Source organism: Sebastes umbrosus, chromosome 16 (assembly GCF_015220745.1).
Source record: "Sebastes umbrosus isolate fSebUmb1 chromosome 16, fSebUmb1.pri, whole genome shotgun sequence".
Lineage (NCBI taxonomy): Eukaryota > Metazoa > Chordata > Actinopteri > Perciformes > Sebastidae > Sebastes > Sebastes umbrosus.
In genome coordinates, this window is record NC_051284.1 from 12,326,366 (window position 1) to 12,342,057 (window position 15,692).

General features: G+C 37.4%; 2 protein-coding genes across 3 annotated transcripts; both read left to right on the forward strand.

Annotated features, from left to right (window-relative positions):
* Positions 1 to 868: 868 nt before the first annotated feature.
* LOC119474916 (interferon alpha-inducible protein 27-like protein 2A) lies at positions 869 to 13,279 on the forward strand. 2 transcript variants are annotated; one of them, XM_037747272.1, is made up of 6 exons: positions 869 to 968; positions 3,412 to 3,533; positions 3,692 to 3,721; positions 3,887 to 4,048; positions 4,948 to 5,051; positions 13,130 to 13,279. In XM_037747272.1, exons 2-5 carry the CDS (start codon positions 3,521 to 3,523, stop codon positions 5,031 to 5,033), a joined length of 291 nt encoding a protein of 96 aa, XP_037603200.1. In that variant the 5' UTR covers positions 869 to 968; positions 3,412 to 3,520; the 3' UTR covers positions 5,034 to 5,051; positions 13,130 to 13,279. The 2 variants fall into 2 exon arrangements, with proteins under 2 accessions (XP_037603200.1, XP_037603201.1); XM_037747273.1 differs by lacking the exon at positions 869 to 968 and adding an exon at positions 1,707 to 1,817.
* LOC119474915 (interferon alpha-inducible protein 27-like protein 2A) lies at positions 8,446 to 13,275 on the forward strand. The gene is made up of 5 exons (XM_037747271.1): positions 8,446 to 8,464; positions 12,175 to 12,222; positions 12,400 to 12,429; positions 12,605 to 12,766; positions 13,030 to 13,275. The coding sequence occupies exons 1-5, from the start codon at positions 8,461 to 8,463 to the stop codon at positions 13,116 to 13,118; spliced, it is 333 nt and encodes a 110-aa protein (XP_037603199.1). The 5' UTR covers positions 8,446 to 8,460; the 3' UTR covers positions 13,119 to 13,275.
* Positions 13,280 to 15,692: the final 2,413 nt, after the last annotated feature.

Below are 15,692 nucleotides of genomic sequence, written 5' to 3' on the forward strand. Positions count from 1 at the left end.
ATCTTCAAAATAGCTTCAGGTCTGCAGTATATTTTTGTTAAAATAAAATAAAAAGTAATAGAAAAGTTCAAATAGTAGTCATGACTTATATAAATAACCCCCGGTACTGTCCATCATAATTACATAATCTGTTGTTTTTTTGCTCGTTCATTTCGTAGGCTTTTTCTAAATATAATAAGTAAATAATGTTGGATATAGGGAACACACTGTTTTTAAAGTCACATGCAATGAAATTCATGGATTTGGTCAAATTTAAAACCGCAATAATTATGTTCATAGCAAGACATAATTCACTTCCGGGCAATACTCAAAAAATGTTTTGTGACAGGGAGAGAGGTTATAATTTAAGAGGAAAATTAAATTTTAAAAAGCATTGTGTTCGTACAACAAAGAAGAGTATGTGTATTTCAGTCTGTGGGATGGATTTGTGGTATGGGTTAGGTGACGGGTTGAAGCGGAGCACAAATATAAATCACTTTAAAAAGCTATACAAAAAATATATTTTTGGGAGGTATATGGTTGAGGAAGAGTTGTGATAAGGGTTGCGTTAAGGGTTGGTTTATATCTACTTTTTAACTCAGGATGGACATGTGGGTTGTAAATAAACTTGGGATGCTGTTCATATATTTAATTTGGGATGTAAATCAATCTGGGATAGTTTATATATTATTTTATATTATCATTCTATGATATATGAGTTATTAGAGGAGAAGTGAGAAAGGGGTATAGGGAAATATACGTTTTACTTCTACCTACTCCTTTTCGGACACTATTGCTCTTGTTTTGTTTGTTATTATTTTGTATCTGTTTTTATTTATTTTTACGTTCTAAATAAAGTCTTTCATTCATTCAATATTTGTGTCCTGTTAGTTACATTGTAAAGGCCAGTGCTTTTATTTTGAAAGTGCAATGCCGGAAAGAGAAAAAAGACGCACCCAGAACCCGGAATCTGTCTCCTCCAAAATAAGGTGGGTTTCGTCTTTTTGTTTATTTACCACCTCTCTGATACTAAATGTCACAATGTTTGTTTGTTAACCTTTCGTTTCCTATTGTGATTGAATGTATTTGTGTAGTTTTGCTTAGTGTGTGTGTTTAATTTAAGCCAACAAGGATGCTATGTTGTTTTCATCAGTGCGCAATAATTTAACTGCGTCATAATAACAAACAGTTATTTTACTATTCCTCTGCTCTGCTACATCTAACATCAATCTGAAGGGATGCTTTACGTCACTGTGGAACTGTGTTTTCTATAGCTACAGTATATGTGGAAAATCATGCTTAAATTTGGATGTTTTTATGTTGATTGCAGTTAAAAAGGTGACTAATCATTTCATTTTAAGTTAATTACACGTACCTGTAGTAACCTACCAGAGCTTGTAAAAAATATATATATTTTAATAATAAATAATATTTTATTTAGTTTTCTTCTTAGCTCCTATGGTGTGTTCACTGCACGTTTTTGTAACAGTATTATTAAATATAAAATTTCGCAAGAAATTTTGACCAGTGTGCCTGGTGCTGGGGGGATGGGTGGGGCTAGGGGTGGTGTGTGTGTGTGTGGAGGGGGGGGGGGCAGATTCAGACTGTCTGGTCCATAGTGAGGTCATCACTGTAGTGTGTGTGTGTTTGTTAGTCAGCCTGCTCTGATTGGCTAATGTGAATCAGCTGTCTAGCAGCAATCTGAAGTTGCCGTGGTGATTGGCCACTGCTGCAGTGGGGCAGTTTATAATAGGAGTTAACCAGAGACGTACATGTCATAAAAGTGCTTCTACGACAGAAACCGTGACTCCTATCGCTTAGATTGTTCATGAGACCAGTTAGGAGTCTCTGATGAACAAATGGTGCGACATTTGGGTCTGTAGTGTCAAAAATGTGACCTCGGCGGCAGTTTTGAAAAGTAGTAATTTTTTTCTCTGATCCAAAAAATTCTGTGAAATTTAATATGGGCGCCTATGGAGCGTATCCTGGAGTTGCTCTCACGTTCAGGCATGTGTCGCCAAATGTGAAAGTCCGACTGATTCCATAGCTACATGACTGCGACCGGCACAAAATTTCCTACAATTTGATGAACAAATTATCTATGAAGAGTGACAATTGTGGGCTACAAAGCAATTTGTTCGGAACATTTTCAAAAGATTTCAAAGCTTTTCCGCACTCTAGCGATGATGTCACGTGCTCTAGCCCTTAACGACCCACGCAATACACACCCATTATAAAATCTGAAACGGTCTGAAAATTTCACAAAACGTAAACTGCGATTTCATGAAAACCATGCAGCTATCAAAAAATGTCCATTTGGCCAAATAAAGTCCCAAGGCTTGTGACCCGTTTAAACTTTTAATAATGTTTCTATGTTAAAGTATGGCGACTCTGTATGGCCCCAAAGAGGAGTGTTTTTGAGCACTCTTCACGTCGATTTTCAATACATTCCTATGGAGCAAATAATCGCGCTATCACGTGATTTTTTTGGAAATCGCTGCGCGAATCTCTTAGTCAGGTCATAGCACACGATTCCCAATCATTCCGCACGTTTTGATGTATTTATTGTACATGTGCTGGCAATGCTGCGGGAGGAGTAGCGGAAGAAGTTTTAGGCGGAAGAAGTCAGAATATTAAGAAAATAAACGCGTCGGATTATAGACCAGTGTGCTTTGCACAAGGCTTTGCCTTGTGCTTCTAGGCACACTGGAATAAAGCAACAGCGTATCCTTAGATACATGTTAATTAATTGAGTTTGACTTTCTATTTTTTTTATTAATTCAATTCAATTGTTGTTGTTTTTTTCTAATTCAATATATAAGAACAAATTGAATCAATTACGCTTTAATAAAGCGACATCGTTCCTTAAATACATGTTAATTAATTGAGTTTCACATCCTGTTTTTTTATTAATTCAATTCAATTTATTTATTTTCTAATTCAATATATAAGAAAAAAATTGAATTGAATTGAATTAATTACACTTTAATAAAGCAACAGCGTTCCTTAAATACATGTTAATTAATTGAGTTTCACTTCCTGTTTTTTTATTAATTCAATTCAATTTTTTTTTCTAATTAAATATATAAGAAAAAAATTTAATTGAATTGAAACAATTACGCTTTAATAAAGCAACAGTGTATCCTTAATACATGTTAACTAATTGAGTTTCACTTCCTGTTTTTTTATTAATTCAATTAAATGTATTTTTTTTTTTCTAATTCAATATATAAGAAAAAATTTAATTGTGTAACCTACTAGAGCTTGTAAAAAAAAACAAATGGTAATATTTTATTTAGTTTTGTTCTTAGCTCCTAAGGTGTGTTCACGGCACGTTTTTGGAGCAGTATTAATAATAAAACAACAGCGTATCCTTAAATACATGTTAATTAATTGAGTTTCATTTACTTTTTTCGATTACACACCTTTTAGGTTCAGTAGAGGAAGAAGTGACTGTCTGGCGCCTCCTTTGTTCAGATTCTATTAACCCAGTTTCTCAAGAGACCAAAGGTCAGAACAGTTCGTCAGACCAGTGAAAGACATGGTTCCTATTAGTGAGTACCACTGTTCCTTTGATAATGCATTTCTTCGAAAGAACTGATACTTCTGCTTTCCTTATAAACATGTATTAATGATAGTAACCATAGCAAATGTTCTTGATTAAGCCAGATGAACTGTAAATGTTGATTTTGATTTTCATGTTGTGTTTCAGAGACCGTCGCCGCCATTGTAGGAGGTGCAGGTAAGACTTTGTACAGCCTTTATTGATCACCTGTGTTTACTTTCCCCACTGACATTAATGTAGACAATCCATTTACATGCTAATCTTATATCATGCATGATCCATCTCAAAGTGGCCAAACAAATAGCACACATTATAAATAACTATGTTGTTGTCCATGTGCAGTAGGTGCTGTGGTCCTGGCCCCAGCTGCTCTGGGAGCAGCAGGTTTCGGCTCAGGTGGAATAGCAGCAGGCTCTCTTGGTGCTAAGATGATGTCGGTTACTGCAGTTGCTAACGGAGGAGGAGTGGCAGCTGGTGGTCTGGTGGCTACTCTGCAGGCAGCAGGTAAACACCATGACTAGATATGTCATAGTGATTTTAACTGTTGTATCTTAATGGTGACACTGCTAGATTGCTAGAACAATATTAAAAGGGGAATAATGTGCGGTTTTAATGTCTTTTCAAAGTGCAAAAACAAAATCCCAAAAGTGTATGGAGAAACAAAATCATATTGAGAGTGACAGTAGGGAGACGATTAAGGAATTACAATCTAAAGAGGGAACAAGATACAAAACCTACCGAGCCATCAACCCATTATATCTGTTCATCCACTTTACACCAGTAATGTATCATATATTGAAGACCATTTGAGAATAACCTTAACATGGTTGCGGTTGTCATCACACAGACTGCGAGTAGAAATGGGGAGGTGGAGTCGTACACCACCTGAGCAACGTGGACATGAATCCACTGAATTGAGCTCACTCTTTGTGGACACTGATAAAAGAATTATAGTTATGTTACATGCTTGCCTTGTGTTATTGGAGCACCAACAAGTGTCTTCTGACTGACTGATTTTGTGAGGGTAATTGTATTACCTTTTAATATTTCTTTATTTCTACTAATGGGTTTATTGTGTATATTATATCTTTTATCTTTGTTTTGTATATTGTTTGGACCCAAATCTTTTTGTGTCAATAAAATAACTAACTAACTATTGCAAACCTGGAACTGAAACAACAGTAATGTAGCATTGTCATAATATAGATTAATAAGTTTATGTGGATAATTAGTGCAGTATTCAACAAAATAAAGTGTTCAGGTAGGCTACAGTTGAATGATACTACTACACTGTGATGACAATAGTGCCACTGTTTCATTTACTCCTTTAGCTTGAGAACAAGACTTTCTCAGCTTCTCTGTAGCTCCATACTCTGATATAAAACCTGTGTATTTTGCTGTAGGTGCAGCTGGTCTGTCAGGAATTGCCACTGGAGTTGTGGCAGGCACCGGAGCAACAGTGGGATGGCTGACTAGCTTCTTCCGCTGAAAATCTTGAAAGAACAAGATGCATTTACAATATTCTTACTTCTGCCAAATTAAGGAGGCAATTGCAAATTACATCAGTTCATTTGCTAAACAGCACTTCTGTGATTTCAGACAACTGAAAATGTTTGTGCAATAAATCTGTGTAACCTGTGAAAGTTCAATGTGTCATCTGAGGAAAAATTAGGAAATGCTTTGATTTAAGTTGCAGATTTCATTAAATTCTCCCTTTTTTTCACAAACTGTTGATGTACATGAATATAAACAGTCAAGACGTATCCTCAAAGTACAGTGGGTAAAATAAGTATTAAACATGTCACCATTTTTCTCAGTAAATATATTTCCAAAGGTGCTATTGACATACATTCAATTTTCACCAGATGTTGGTAACAACCCAAGTAATTTATACATACAAAGAAACCAAAACAAATAAGTTCCGAAATTAAGGTATGTGTAATAATGTGAAATGACACAGGGAAAAAGTATTGAACACATGAAGAAAGAGAGGTGCAAAAAGGCATGGAAAGCCAAGACAACAGCTGAAATCTACCAGTAATTAGAAAGCAATCCAGCCCCTTGTCAGTGCAAATTAATATCAGCTGGTTCAGTCCCAACTGATGGCCTATAAAAAGGTGTCTCATTACCAAGGTGTCACACAAGAAACATCTCATGATGGGTAAAAGAGAAAGAGCTCTCTCAAGACCTTCGCAACCTTATTGTTGCAAAACATACTGATGACATTGGTTAAGTTTATTTCTAAACTTCTGAATGTTCCAGTAAGCACTGTTGGGGCCATAATCTGGAAGAAATCATTTCACCATAAACTGGCCACAACCAGGTGCTCCTCGCAAGATTTCTGACAGAGGAGTGAAAATAATTATCAGAAGAGTTGTCCAAGAGCCAAGGACCACTTGTAGAGAGCTTCAGAAAGACCTGTAATTAGCAGGTACAATTGTTTCAAAGAAATCAATAAGTAATGCAACCGCCATGGCCTGAATGCACGCTCACCACGCAAGACTCCGTTGCTGAAGAAAAAGCATGTTGAAGCTCATTTAAAGTTTGCTGCACAACATTTGGACAAGCCTGTGAAATACTGGGAGAATATAGTCTGGTCAGATGAGAGCAAAATTGAACTCTGTGGATGCCATAATACACCATGTTTGGAGGACAAATGGCATTGCACATCACCTTAAAAACACCATACCAACAGTGAAGTTTGGAGGTGGGAACATCATGGTGTGGGGCTGCTTTTCAGCATACGGTACTGGCAAACTTCACATAATTGAAGGAAGGATGAATGGAAAAATGTACAGAGACATTCTTGATAAAAAACTGCTGCCATCTACCAGGATGATGAAGATGAAAAGAGGGTGGACATTTCAGCAAGACAATGATCCCAAACACACAGCCAAGGAAACTCTCCATTGGTTTCAGAGAAAGAAAATGAAGCTGCTACAATGGCCAAGCCAATCACCTAACTTGAATCCAATTGAAAATCTATGGAAAGAACTGAAGATCAGAGTTCATAGAAGAGGCCCACGGAACCTTCAAGATTTGAAGACTGTTTGTGTGGAAGAATGGGCCAAAATCCCACCGGAGCAATGCATACGACTAGTTTCTCCATACAGGAGGCGTCTTGAAGCTGTCGTTACCAACAAAGGCTTTTGTACAAAGTATTAAATAAATATTAGTAAGCGTGTTCAATACTTTTTCCCTGTGTCATTTCACATTATTACACATAACTTAATTTCTGAACTTATTTGTTTTGTTTTTGTATGTATAGATTACTTGGGTTGTTACCAACATCTGGTGAAAATTTCATGTCAGTAGCACCTTTGGAAATATATTTACTGAGAAAAATGGTGACGTGTTCAATACTTATTTTACCCGCTGTAGATGCAGGTCCTGCCTGCTGGAATAACACTATTATGATCTCTTGAGTATAAATACTTAATATTGTATCTTTACTTATTACTTTGATCTTGATAAGAGCCACCACGACCTCCAGGGCCAAAACATTCATGTCTTCTGTGACTTAAAGATGAAAGTTTGTCCTGAATGCAGGTCTGAAGGAGCAGTCACAACTAAATGTTTCTGTCTTTTGTTTTTCCTCGTGTTCCCAACATGGTCATGACTTACCATCTCAGAAATGTTAATTACTTTGGGTATTTGGGTTAAATGGAATCTGTGACACCCTCTTCTGTTCAGATTCGAACAGATTCATTTATGAAGAAATGATACCTAACTAACCCTCAGTATATAAAACCCAGCCCAGTTTAAGACTGTGGTATTTAGTGGTGCTTTAAGGTAACAGGCTCACATGTCTTTACAGGGGAGTCAACACAACGTGATGTTGGAGAGTCATTTTCATTCCATTTCTGATTGCACATGTCATTCACATGGGTGTGGCATGGGACTTATTATAGTGTCAGAGAAGCATTTCTAATTGTTACCTCTTTACCTTTTACCTTTGTTTGTTGGTTTGTCCGTTTGGAGGAATACTCCAAAAGTCCGCGATGGATTTGAATGACATTTTTTGGAGGGGTGAGGTGTGGCACAATGAACAATCCATTAGATTTTGGTGGCAATCTGGATCATGATCCGGATTCGGGATTTTTTTTTTAATAACTCCGCTCAGCCTGTGCATTAACACCACAGCGATGTACATGCAGCGTTAGGGGCGGGCCTTAGGGGTCCAGGCCCGTCCAAAAAGGTCACTGTGCCCCCTCAGCTGAATTCTCTTCTGACAAAAAAGCTAAACTGAAATAACAGCTAGGCTATAAGTAAAATTAAGTCATACAGTTTGGTAATGGAAGGACTAAACATTGCAATGCAAAATAAAGCACAAAACAGTGATAGTTTTGCATTTAGGAAACAACTAGGACATGTATTTGGGCTTGATTACATTGTTTTTTTATTGGAGTGTCCTAACTGGCCGCGAGCAACACGGCGCAACGTTTTGTCTGAACTTCTGTCGGACACCTTGTTCCTATTTTTTCTTGTCACTCCCATTGAGAGGAACGGCTGATTCAGGGTCGGCGCCAGAGTGTTAGGGGCGGACGGGCAATCAGCTTTGACAGGGTGGGGGGATTTTTTTCACCTCATATAGCCTTTATTAAGTGTATCTTTAACATTATCATGTTTCATGAAAGAAAGAAACTGACAGAGAGGCGTATACATACTGCCACTTATGTGCACAGGCGCGCACGCACGCATACACATGCTAAATGTCCAGAAAAACAGGTTATAAACTAACACCGTGTCCTAACTGGATGCGAGCGTCCGACTATCGCGCTGCATTGCGCATCTGACGCTCTCTGTCCACTGAATCTGTTAAATCTGCACTTCTGTTACATCATGTAAACAAACCAGGAACATATCAGCTGTGAGCTCCAGATCAGACTGGAGCTGAAGACGTAACCACCTCAAAGATGGGTTAGTAGTAGGCCTACTTGTTATCTTCCTACGTTCGTACTTTTTTTTTTTTATCAGAAAACACACGTTTTATTTTTGATATTTACTGGAAATAACATACGATATAGCCAAGAGCAAGTAGGTTGTTATCTAGTGACCTTCTCCAGCCAGCTGCCACCTTAAATGGTATTTATAGTGAAATGAGGAGGCACTGGAGGCTACAGATAACTCCTCAGGCACGCCCTGCGTCTTGCTCGTGCCAAGGTCAAAATGTGCACACACACGTGTGCCGAGATCCAGTAAACAGAAAGTTGAACAACACATTAATCTAACAGTCTGACTGATTTCTTCATAACTATAATTTAAGTTAATAAAGACTAAATGTGGATGTTTCACTCACCAGTTGTTGTCCCTGCTCAGGCTGCTGTAGTGTAACATTAGTCTGTTGTTTTATTCCACAATACTGAACAGAATAATCCAAACAGGTAGAAAAAGTAAGATGTGAGAGAAGACAGGATGCTCTTTACTCTCTTGGTCCTAATTGTGCTTTAATGCACCAGATTTGTAGGCCTACTTTCTCTAATTTTTTTCTATTGAGCTAGATTAAAAAAAAAACAAAAAAAAAAAAAACATGCAAACGGAGCGGATCAAAACGAGGCTTCTTACTGAAATATTGCAGTGACGGCTCATATTTCCCAGAGTTTCCATAGTTGCATCTTTGCGCTGTGTGTTTCAGTTTTATTTGAACCATTAGTGAGGTGGCTGTTATATTTTTTGACAGGTAGCTCGTAATAAAGTTTCACTAGTGAACTTTATTACATATAACTGCAGGCGTCAATGCTTCTGCTGAAAGTGTCAGTAATCAAGTTAATATTCTATTTACATCCAGGACAACTGACCCGGTTTTCTCGGCTCATTTTATCTAAACTAATCAGCCGTTCCTCTCAATATGAGTGACAGGAAAAAATAGGAACCGTGTATCCGATAGAAGTTCAGACAAAACGTCATGCTGCGCTGTGCAGCACCGTGTTGCAGTGCAGCACCATGTTGCTCGCAGCCAGTTAGGACCCTCCAATAGAAAACAATGTAATCAATTGATTACATTGTTTTCTATTGGAGGGTCCTAACTGGCTTAAGCCCAAATACATGTCCTAGTTGTTTCCTAAATTCAAAACTATCACTGTCTTGTGCTTTATTTTGCATTGCAGTGTTAAGTCCTTCCATTACCAAACTGAATGACTTAATTTTACTTATAGCTTAGCTGTTATTTCAGTTTAGTTTTTTGTCAGGAGAGAATTCAGCTGAGGGGGCACAGTGACCTTTCTGGACGGGCCTGGATCCCCATGGCCCGCCCCTAACGCCGACGCTGAGCTGATTAGTTTAGATAAAATGAGCCGAGTGAACCGGGTCAGTTGTCCTGGATGTAAATGAAAATATTAACTTGATTACTGACACTTTCAGCAGAAGCACTGACGCTCGCCATTTTATGCGAAGCGTTCACTAGTGAAACTTTATTACGAGCAACCTGTCAACAAATATAACAGCCACCTCACTAATAGTTAAAATAAAACACGAACACACAGCGCAAAGAGACAACTATGGAAACTATGAGCCGTCACTGCAATATTTCAGTAAGAAGCCTCGTTTTGATCCGCTCCGTTTGCATGTTTGTTTGTTGTTGTTTTTTTAAAATCTAGCTCAATAGAAAAAAATTAGAGAAAGTAGGCCTACAAAACCTGGTGCATTAAAGCACAATTAGGACCAAGAGAGTAAAGAGCATCCTGTGCTCCTCTCACATCTTACTTTTTTCTACCTGTTTGTATTATTCTGTTCAGTATCGTTGAATAAAACAACAGACTAATGTTACACTACAGCAGGCTGAGCAGGGACAACAACTGGTGAGCGAAACATCCACATTTAGTCTTTATTGACTTAAATTGTGGTTATGAAGAAATCAGTCAGACTGTTTGTTTAATGTGTTGTTTAACTTTCTGTTTACTGTATTTCGAAACCTGTGTGTGTGCACATTTTGACCCTGGCACGAGCAAGACGCAGGGCATGCCTGAGGAGTTGGTTTAGCTTGTCTGTCTTTTGTTTTTCTTTATTTTTTATAGACATTGATGTAGAAAAGCCATTTACATGCTAAATTATTTTAAAGTGGCCTGACAAATTAGCACACTATCATTAACAACAACGTTTCCTCTGCTGTGTTCATGTCCATGTGCAATAGCTGGGGTGGTCGGGGCTCCTTTTGGTCTGGGGGCCATAGGTTTCCCCTCAGATGGAATAGCAGCAGGCCCCTTTCCTGCTGGCATTGGAGGTGCTAGAGGAGCAGTGGTAGCAGGAGGTCTAGTGGCAGTTTTGCAGGCATTAGGTAAACACCATTACTTGATTTTTAAAATTAACTTTAATCTTGTAGTTGTAACTGTTGTATCTTAATGGTAATTTCACACGGTCATAATAGAGATTTGTAGCTTTGGGTTTACAATGCAGTGTTTAGGTGGAATATATATATATATTTCCAAGTATAATGTTTACCATATTCACCATTTCAGTTTAGCATGATAGCATGCTAGAATTAGCTATATAGCACTAAATACAAACAGCTGAGGCTAATGGAAATGTCATTAGTTTTGCAGGTGTTTGGTCATAAACCAATGTATTGGACAAATTAAATGACCTGATGATGCACTAGAGGAAAGGTTAAGGGTTTAACAAAGCCACTGCAATATCTTTGCCAAATGTCATGGCTTTAAATCCAATAGTTCTGCTGACATTTCCCTAAAAAACAAAAAGTCAAAACACTGCTGCATTTACAGAAATGTTGGTTAATCTCTTTATGTTCTTTTACATAAAGAGATTAAAATTAAATTCCTCCGAGATAAAACAAAAAAACTGTTAAGCCCTGAGCCAGCGTAAAACCCTGTGAGGCTGATTCCAATTACTGTGATAATATTTAGTGCATGTGTGAACAGCCCTGGTTCAAACCCTGGTTCACAAAAGACATAACTCACACACAAGAAAAATAACTTTGCTTTCATCACTGGAGACATAGAATGACACAGAAGAGCAAAATATACACTGAGGTCTGCAATCAGGAAAGCAACCTAACTAACCTGGAACAACAAGCTGCATCTAATGACACCAGACCATCTGGAATAAACTCCAAATTATAAAGAATTGCAAGAAGCCCTCATCTCCCATAGACTGACACTGACCTCCCTGACAGACAATGCCCTGTTTACTGCTCTCATCCCTAACATGTCCTCCACCCCCTCCACTCCACATCCAGGAGGATGAGGTGAGAGAGACTGAAAAAGAGGAAGGCTGCTGGCTTGGACAAGATCAGCCCAGCTCAATATACACCAGTGTTCACCAACATAGTCCACTCCTCACTCTGCCAGTGTACAGGCCCACAGTGTGTTTAAGGCTCAGTAATAGTCCCTGTACCAAAATCCATCTCAGGTGAATCCATCACCATCACAGAGCAGATTTCATTAAATTCCCCCTTTTTTATAGCAATAAAGATGAAAGTTTGTCCTGAATGCAGATTTGAAGGAGCAGTCACAACTAAACTGGTTTAGCTTGTCTGTCTTTTGTTTTTCTTCTGGTGTTCCAAATATAGCCGTGGTATTTGGGTTAAATGAAATCTTTGTCGCCCTCTTCTGTTCAGATTTGAACAGTTTCATTTCTCAAGAAATGATACCTAACCCTCAGTATATAAAACCCAGCCCGGTTCAACACTCATCAGTACACACTACAGCCAGACATGGGGCTCTGTGAGTATCACTGTTCCTTTGACAATACTAGCTATACATTTCTTTGAAAGTGCTGATACTTTTACTTACAGTATATGCTTTTCTTATAAAACAAAAAATATAGTAACCGTAGTAAATGTTTTTGATTAAGGCAGATAAACTGTAAATGTTGATTTCAGTTTTCATCTTCTGTTTCAGTGACGTGGGCCGCTGTGGGAGGAGGTGCAGGTAAGACTTTGTACAGCCTTTATTGATCACCTGTTTTTATTTTTCCCATTTATTTTTTATAGACATTGATGTAGAAAAGCCATTTACATGCTAAATTATTTTAAAGTGGCCTGACAAATTAGCACACTATCATTAACAACAAAGTTTCCTCTGCTGTGTTCATGTCCATGTGCAGTAGCTGGGGTGATCGGGGCTCCTTTTGTTCTGGGGGCCATAGGTTTCACCTCAGCTGGAATAGCAGCAGGCTCCGTTGCTGCTGGCATGATGTCGAGTGCTGCAGTTGCTAATGGAGGAGCAGTGGCAGCAGGAAGTACAGTGGCAGTTTTGCAGGCATTAGGTAAACACCATAAACTTGATTTTTAAAATTAACTTTAATCTTGTAGTTGTAACTGTTGTATCTTAATGGTAATTTCACATTGCCATAATAGAGATGTGTTGCTTTGGGTTTACAATGCACTGTTTAGGTAGAATATAATGACACTACTGTGAAGGCTAAAATAATGTTACTGTTTTACTTACTCTTTTAGCTTGAGGACAAGGTTTTCTCAGCTTCTCTGTAGCTCCATATCCTGATATAAAACCTGTGTAATCTTGCTGTAGGTGCAGGTGGTCTGACAGCAGCTGCCAATGCAGCTGTGGCCGGCGCTGGAGCAGGCGTTGGAGGAGCAGTGGCTGCAATCATCATCTGAAAATCATGAAGATACATTTACGATTTTCTTTTTCATTTTTTACTTTTGCCAATGAAGGACGCAATTGTAAATTACATCAGACATTTACTAAACATCACTTTTTGTTATCTCAGACAACTTAAATGTTTTGTTCAATAAATCGGTGTAACCTGTTAAAGATACTGGTTCAGTGAGTCGTTTGTAAATATTTCCACTCATAATTTCCACCAGAAAGGACTGAGTGAGTAAACGAATAAAGGTGTTTAGTGGTTAATTTTTAAATTAAAATAGCATTGTTTTTTTTTATGGCAACATAAGTTGTCGGCTGTAAAAACAAAACACTGAGCTTAAAGGGGAACTATGCCCATTTTCAAAATTCATACATGTTATTTCTATGGTCTAAGACAGTCCACATATCAGTGAACATGAACAACCCTCTCCCAAATCTCTTTGGGACTTGACTTTCGCCAATCACAGGTAATTTCAGACAAAGAGCGTTCCTATTGGCTGTTCATTCAATGGAAGAAGCTGTCAATCACTCGCAAACTCAAATCAAACGATTAAACTAGGGAGCGCTGAACAAATATTAATTAATATTCTGTTACTGTAATGTCTATTTCTCTCCTCAAATGGTGTCAGAAACATCTTGTAGTGTACTGTTTAGCTGTAAAATGAAATATTGTGCTCCGGCTGGTGGTCTGTGATTGCCATTTCCTCAGATGATCTCAACATGGCTGCTGGGTCACACACTTTCTCATTTTACAGCTAAACAGTACATTAAAGGTGTTTCTGAAAACAATTCATGTGTGAAATATGGGCTTTACGGTAACAGAATATTGATATAATATGTCAAAAAAAGTTAAAAAAAAATAAGTCATAGAATAGTAAGTGTAAAAAGTCATAGTATTGTATATCGAATAAAAAATCATTGTATAGTATGTCGAAAAAAGTAAAAAAAGGAACATATTATAGTATATCAAAAAGGCAAAAAAGGTCATAATATGGTATGTCGAAAGAAACGTCATAGTATAGTATGTTGAAAAAAGGTCATAGTATAGTATGTCAAAAAAGGCAAAAAAAAAATAATTGTATAATATGTCATAAAAAGTAAAAGAATCATAGTATGGTATGTCAAAAAATGTTTAACATAAATTATAGTATAGTATGTCGAAAAAAAACATATTATAGCATGTCAAAAAACAGTCTTAGTAAAGTATGTTGAAAAAAAGAGTAAAAAGAAGTCATAGTATAGTATGTCAAAAAAAAGTCATAGTATAGTATGTCCAAAGAAACGTCATAGTATAGTATGTTGAAAAAACGTCATAGTATAGTATGTCGCAAAAAGAATAAAAAAAAGTCATAGTACAGTATGTCGAAAAAATTCAGTTTGTCAAAAAAGGTCAAAGTATAGTATGTTGAAAAAAGAGAAAAAAAAGTCATAGTTTAGTGTATAAAAAAATGTCATAGTATAGTATGTCAAAAAAAATCATAGTATAGTATGTTGAAAAAAACGTCATAGTATAGAATATCGAAAAAAAAAAAACATATTATAGCATGTCAAAAAACAGTCATAGTAAAGTATGTTGAAAAAAGAGTAAAAAAAAAGTCATAGTATAGTATGTTGAAAAAAATATATAGACATAACTCACACACAAGAAAAATAGCTTTGCTTTCATCACTGGAGACAGAATGACACATAAGAACAAAATATACACTGAGGTCTGCAATCAGGAAAGCAACCTAACTAACCTGGAACAACAAACTGCATCTAATGACACCAGACCATCTGGAATAAACTCCAAATAATAAGAAATTGCAAGAAGCCCTCATCTCCCATAGACTGACACTGACCTCCCTGACAGGCAATGCCCTGTTTACTGCTCTCATCTCTAACATGTCCCCCACCCCCTCCACTCCACATCCAGGAGGATGAGGTGAGAGAGACTGAAAAAGAGGAAGGCTGCTGGCTTGGACAAGATCAGCCCAGCTCAATATGCACCAGTGTTCACCAACATAGTCCACTCCTCACTCTGCCAGTGTACAGGCCCACAGTGTGTTTAAGACTCAATAATAGTCTCTGTATCAAAATACATCTCAGGTGAACCCATCGCCATCACAGAGCAGATTTCATTAAATTCCCCCTTTTTTATAGCAATAAATTGTTGGTATACATGAATATAAATGGTGAAGACATTTTATCCTGATAAACAAACTAATCTACAGCGTGATCTGCATCAGCAGTAAGTACCTGGTGTTCTTTTAATTGTACATGATCAGAGGAGGTCTGTTTGAAGGCAACAGTGATCCTTTTCTAATGTATTTTCCACCCTGAGGACATCTTCTTCTGAAATATGTTTCAATGTTATAATTTAACGCTGGAATAACACTATTATGATCTCTTGAGCATAAATACTTAATATTGTACTTTACTTATTACTTTGATCTTGATAAGAGCCACCACGACCTCCAGGGACAAAACATTCATGTCTTCTGCGACTTAAAGATGAAAGTTTGTCCTGAATGCAGATTTGAAGGAGCAGAGTCAGATCATGGCTGCACTCTTCCTGCCTTTGTCGAGTGGTGTGACAAAAATTT

Excerpts from the sequence above, each read along its gene's own strand:
- LOC119474916 (XM_037747272.1), top strand. Across the intron at positions 3,722-3,886 it reads CGCCATTGTAGGAGGTGCAG|TAGGTGCTGTGGTCCTGGCC; the intron begins GTAAGACTTTGT and ends GTCCATGTGCAG. Across the intron at positions 4,049-4,947 it reads GGCTACTCTGCAGGCAGCAG|GTGCAGCTGGTCTGTCAGGA; the intron begins GTAAACACCATG and ends ATTTTGCTGTAG.
- LOC119474915 (XM_037747271.1), top strand. Across the intron at positions 12,430-12,604 it reads CGCTGTGGGAGGAGGTGCAG|TAGCTGGGGTGATCGGGGCT; the intron begins GTAAGACTTTGT and ends GTCCATGTGCAG. Across the intron at positions 12,767-13,029 it reads GGCAGTTTTGCAGGCATTAG|GTGCAGGTGGTCTGACAGCA; the intron begins GTAAACACCATA and ends ATCTTGCTGTAG.